The sequence below is a fragment of the Myotis davidii genome, unplaced genomic scaffold (genome assembly GCF_000327345.1).
Source record: "Myotis davidii unplaced genomic scaffold, ASM32734v1 scaffold17, whole genome shotgun sequence".
NCBI lineage: Eukaryota > Metazoa > Chordata > Mammalia > Chiroptera > Vespertilionidae > Myotis > Myotis davidii.
In genome coordinates, this window is record NW_006288624.1 from 713,156 (window position 1) to 717,826 (window position 4,671).

General features: G+C 54.6%; 1 protein-coding gene across 8 annotated transcripts in view; it reads right to left on the reverse strand.

Annotated features, from left to right (window-relative positions):
* Nucleotides 1-4,671, reverse strand: part of RGS6 (regulator of G-protein signaling 6) — a 486,920-nt gene that overhangs the window by 21,439 nt on the left and 460,810 nt on the right. For 4 of the 8 annotated variants that reach the window (XM_015562012.1, XM_006760718.2, XM_006760719.2 and 1 more), the window contains exon 18: nucleotides 3,585-3,651. The exons of 3 other annotated variants lie outside the window; for them this stretch is intronic. In XM_015562012.1, coding sequence (XP_015417498.1) covers nucleotides 3,585-3,651 — 67 coding nt within the window. Of the gene's footprint in view, nucleotides 1-3,584; nucleotides 3,652-4,671 lie in introns of those variants that run through there. One more of the 8 variants, XM_015562015.1, reaches the window with a different exon arrangement.

Sequence of the window (4,671 nt, forward strand, 5' to 3'; positions counted from 1 at the left end):
GCCTGGGGTATCAGAGGCCTGAGCAACCCTGGCAGGGGCTGGGAGAGGCGCCCATACTTAAGATAGAAGAGTCTCAAAAAAACTTTTCACCTCTTGATCGCTTATCACCTTCTATTGAACTCTGTGAGGCAAGATGGGCAGATGAAATGGGAAAACAAAGTTATGGGACAAACCAAAGATTGCACCCTGCTGACCCACAGCAGAGCGGGGCCGAGCAGGGCGAGCAGCGCGAGCAGCCTGGGTGGAGGCGAGACTGCGTCTGGCCTCCCCACTCCACAGCCGTGGGGGCGGGAGCCCCGCGGCCACGTCCACTCCGAGACCCGTGTTACTCCCGGGCCCTCACCAAGCTTTCTGATCTCTCAGGAGCTACAGGGGATTTTATTTGGTTTTAAAATATTCTCTTTACTTGACTTTTAAAAAGTAAGATACCACAAACATAAAACAACCACCAAATAAAAAAAATCAAGAGTAGGTGAAAATTTAATTAATTTATAAAAGTTCACTGGCTGAAGAATTAATATACATTCGTGTACATTTAAACCTGCTTAAAAAATAAGGACTATGATTAAAAATAAAATAACAGATTCTTTCACAGCAACCCACTATCTTGCGTATAGGATAGTGTTTGTCAACAACCAGATTTGGCCACATAAACAAGCAGGTTTTCCCATTCTGTGGAACCTGCCAGCAATCACGTCTTCTGAAAGCAATTCTCACAAAATGTCACTGGGACCATAGCAGGTTCAGACACCCGATTCTAGCCTGCATTGTCAATGGTCAGTGCTTTTTAATCCTTTGAAAATGTTTAATTTAGAAAAGGTGAGTTGCCAGCCCTCCTATCGGAACTAAATTGGAAAGGACCAGCCTGTCCCCTGGTCTCCCAGGGACGTTCTCTTTGAATTTCTTATTCCTGCTCAATGGGGTGGCATTGATACCCCATGGATCCTCCTTTCTCAAGTGCCTCCTCTTCAACTCGCCCAGACCTTGGTGGTGACAGGTGGGGATAGTCTCTTTCCCGGGAAAACAGGTTAGCTGTGAGGACAGCTACTAACAGTCACCATTGGTTGAACGTTGAGCAGCTATTATGTGTCAAGCACTCTAGACATTTCAGACGCCTATGCTAATGTCCACGCCATCCTTGCCCCTTAGGTATTACATTATCCCCCACTGGGCAGATGGGGCCACAGGCTCAACTAGAGCTTGAGCCACTTTCCTGGTCAGAGGCAGGGCTGAGTGGGTCGGCCTTCACAACCCACATGCCTTCTACTTCGTATTTACCATCACTCTCAGAAAAGGGGCAGATGGGAATGCTCAGGGAGCAAGGACTGCTCCATGTCCACCCGCACTACACCAGCAGTGGCTGCTGCCCGGCCAGGGGAGCCACCACTTTGTACTTTGTGGCCCCGTGTTATTGGGGCCAGTGCCTCTGGGATCTCTGCAGCAAGTGTTCCAGGGAGGAGAGAAGCAGGTGTGGTGTTTACCTTTCTAAGGAGGGGCAGCCAGAGCTGCTGTACTCCAATGAGAACCCAGTGCCTAAATTGGGGTGCCCTGGCTGGGTAGCTCAGTTGGTTGGAGCATCATCCTGTACCCCAAGAGGTAACGGGTTCTATGTCCAGTTAGGGCACATACTCAGGTTGTGGTTTGATCCTTGGTTGGGATGCTTATGGGAGGCAACTGATTGATGTTTCTCTCTCACATCGATGTTTTTTTCTCTCTCTCTCTCTCCCTCTCTCTTGCTCTCTTTCTTCCTCTTGCCTTAAAAGTCAACGAAAACATATCCTCATGGGATAATTTAAAAAAAAAAAAAGCCTGAACGCTTCAGCAAAGTAAAATGTAAAAGTAATTTAAGAAATCAGGGTGTCCCAGGCAGGCTGGAGAAGCCCTCCCTGGGTGTTGTTCCTGGCATCTCTGGCTCATGCCTCCCATCACACTCATCCCTTATAGGGCTCTTTGCACAGGCCAGCCTGTCAGTTTTGGTGGGCGGTGGGAGACCTTCCTCAGGGTCGCCAGCAGTGCAGGGACCGATCTGGAACCGGGCGGGCATGCCAGGAGTGCCAAGCCTCAGCAGCTGTGCCCTACACTGGTGGCACAGTGCCCAGGCACAGACGCCCGGGCCTCCTTTCCTGTTGTGCATGCCCACTTTCCTGTTGCTGTTTCTCGCGGTGCAGGAGAAATGCCCCCTGTTGCTACCGGATCTCTATCTCCTTCCTCTGGTTCTGACTGAGCAGGCAGGTGCCCAGCTTGCAGGAAGTCCTTGGGCTCAGGAGTGGAGCGTAGGCGGGCAGTCCCCTCACAGGCGCCCTCAGTCGCATGCCTTCCGCTAGCCTGTGCCATGCCTGCCTCGTCCTTTCCTCCTCCGCAAATGTACTTGGCATCTTAGCTCTGGTTCACTCCAAATTAGGCAAAGGTCAAAATGCGCAAAGCAACAGGGACACTGTTGCTATTGGCGACAACTTGATGCTCCTTTTTTCCAACTAGGAAGTTCAAGTGATCCCTGACTGCGGCTACAGGGGGGAGTGCGGGTGGAGTTCAGTGGAGGAGGCGGCAGGAGGAACCACTTGCTTGGCAGTGTGTGATTCTCCCGAGGACCAGGAGGACTCTAAACCCACCCTCCTTGGGGCACCTCTCATCTCCCGCAAACACATCCACCCACATCCTGTCCATTGGCTGGCTCCTTGGTTAGGCCGGCTGCCAGGCGAGCACCGGAGGCACAGGCAGTCAACATGCTGGCCGCCCCGCACCCCCCTCTCCCCGAAGCATCATCTTTCCATGGTTGTCCATGTCCATCTGGACACATATGCAAAGAGGGCCGGCTCCTCTCTCTTTCCTGCCTGCCACCAGGAATGCAGTTCGGCAGCATCTGTCAGACATGGATGTCTAACTGAAAAGGTGCAGCAGGGGGCAGGCCAAGCAGCATTTTTCGAGAGATCTCTGGATAGAGCCTTGGCTGATGGAATCCCTAGTCACAGGGAACCTTCCTCCTTCCCTACAGACCCTTTGCACGTGTCGCTGTGGCACTTTTGGTGCCTGGGGGACAGGGGATGGGTGGCTGTCCAGGCTTCTCCCCTGTGGAGGGGCAGGCCGAGCTGCCTTCCTCCAATTAGAACCAGCTCTATAGAATGTGATTGCATTTCCTGCCGGACTTGGCCGTGGGCCAGGGAGGGTATGGGAACTGTGTCCATTGTGGAAGCTGCATATGGGCGGTGAAGCCTACGGATGCTGCTGTGGCTTTAAAAGCATCTTAAAGGGGGTGGGCATCTCTGTCTTGTCCTGCGTGGGGTCCAGGAGAAGCGAGTTAAAGGATCAATACCTAAAGACATTATTTGGGCATCGCCTCTGGGACAAGGGACACAATGTCCTTTTGGGACCCCTTAGGGCTAGTTGAAAATACTACGGGTGCATAAAAAATGGGCAGGAAAAGTCGGACACCCAGGAACGGGTGCCGCGTACTGGCCACGGAGCGAGGATGTGACAGCAGGAGTGGTGGCTGGGACAGACAGAGTCATCTCTTCCCAACCCCCAGCACCTTCTGTGCAGAAGGGGCCCAGGGGAGGTTAGAGAGTGCGGACGCCGGGGTCACTCACCCACTGCTGGAAGGAAGCCACCTCGGGGGTGAAATGCAGCGGCCATTCTGACTCTGCGCCAGCAGCACTGCGCAATGTGTGTTTAGGAAGGGAAGCGAAGAAGAACTTATCCAGCTGCAACCATGAAGACCTGCGGCTTTCGGGGAGCCCCGGCCCAGGCGGCACACAACTGCGGCAGGCATGCGGGCAGGCGCTCGGCGGCAGGCGGTCATGCACAGGCGACATGCGGGTCTGCCGCGTATGTGACACACGCACCAGACACTGAGCATGGAGGCGTCTCTGAGGCAGGCAGCGCAGGCACCATGGAGGCAGCTGTCACATGTCCATGCGCACGTTGGCACCGCAGCCACGTACATAAGCATCTCATGCAAGGTGCACAAGCCACCCTGGGATTGGCCGTCGAGCTTACTATCAGGCTCGACGATGCCAATCTTCGACAAACACTGCGGACTTACAGCATTTCCCTTCAGGCACCTGAGTCCCCCCTCTGCCCCAGGAAGGGGCCATTTGTGTCGTGGAAATGGTCTCTCAGCTCCTGTTTCTGAGGGGGAGCGCACCCCAGGTCTGGTTTACTGGGATTTCAAAGCATCCCGTCGCCTGCTCCTGATGCCTCCCACAGCCCCACCTTGTAGGACACGGGTAAGAAACAGGAGCCCTTGTCCACCTGGCAGATGGAGCACGGGTGCTTGGAGAGGCTGCTGGGCTCAGGGCGGCCCTAGGCAGGCAGCGAGCTGGGAGGGGATGGTCTCTGGGAAGGAGGCTCCTGTGTGCCCAGCGCTACATCTGGAGGGTGGATTTCATGCTCCTGTCGTGGGGAGACCTGTTCCTGACCTGTGTCTGGAAGCGGGAGGTGTCTTGGGGTCCTGCACCTCAGTAGGGCGCCATACCAGATCCTGCCAATGTATGCGACATCCCCAGTAGCTTCACACAGCTCCCAGGAGGTGCTTAGGGGACCCAGGAAACCGGCCACAGGGCTGAGGCCGGCCTGCCGGGCACCACAGTCCCTCCATTTCCGGGGAAAGCAGAGAAAGCGGCTGTCTGGCTCCACGTTTCAAATCAGCCCACAAAAATAGCTCGTATGTATTGA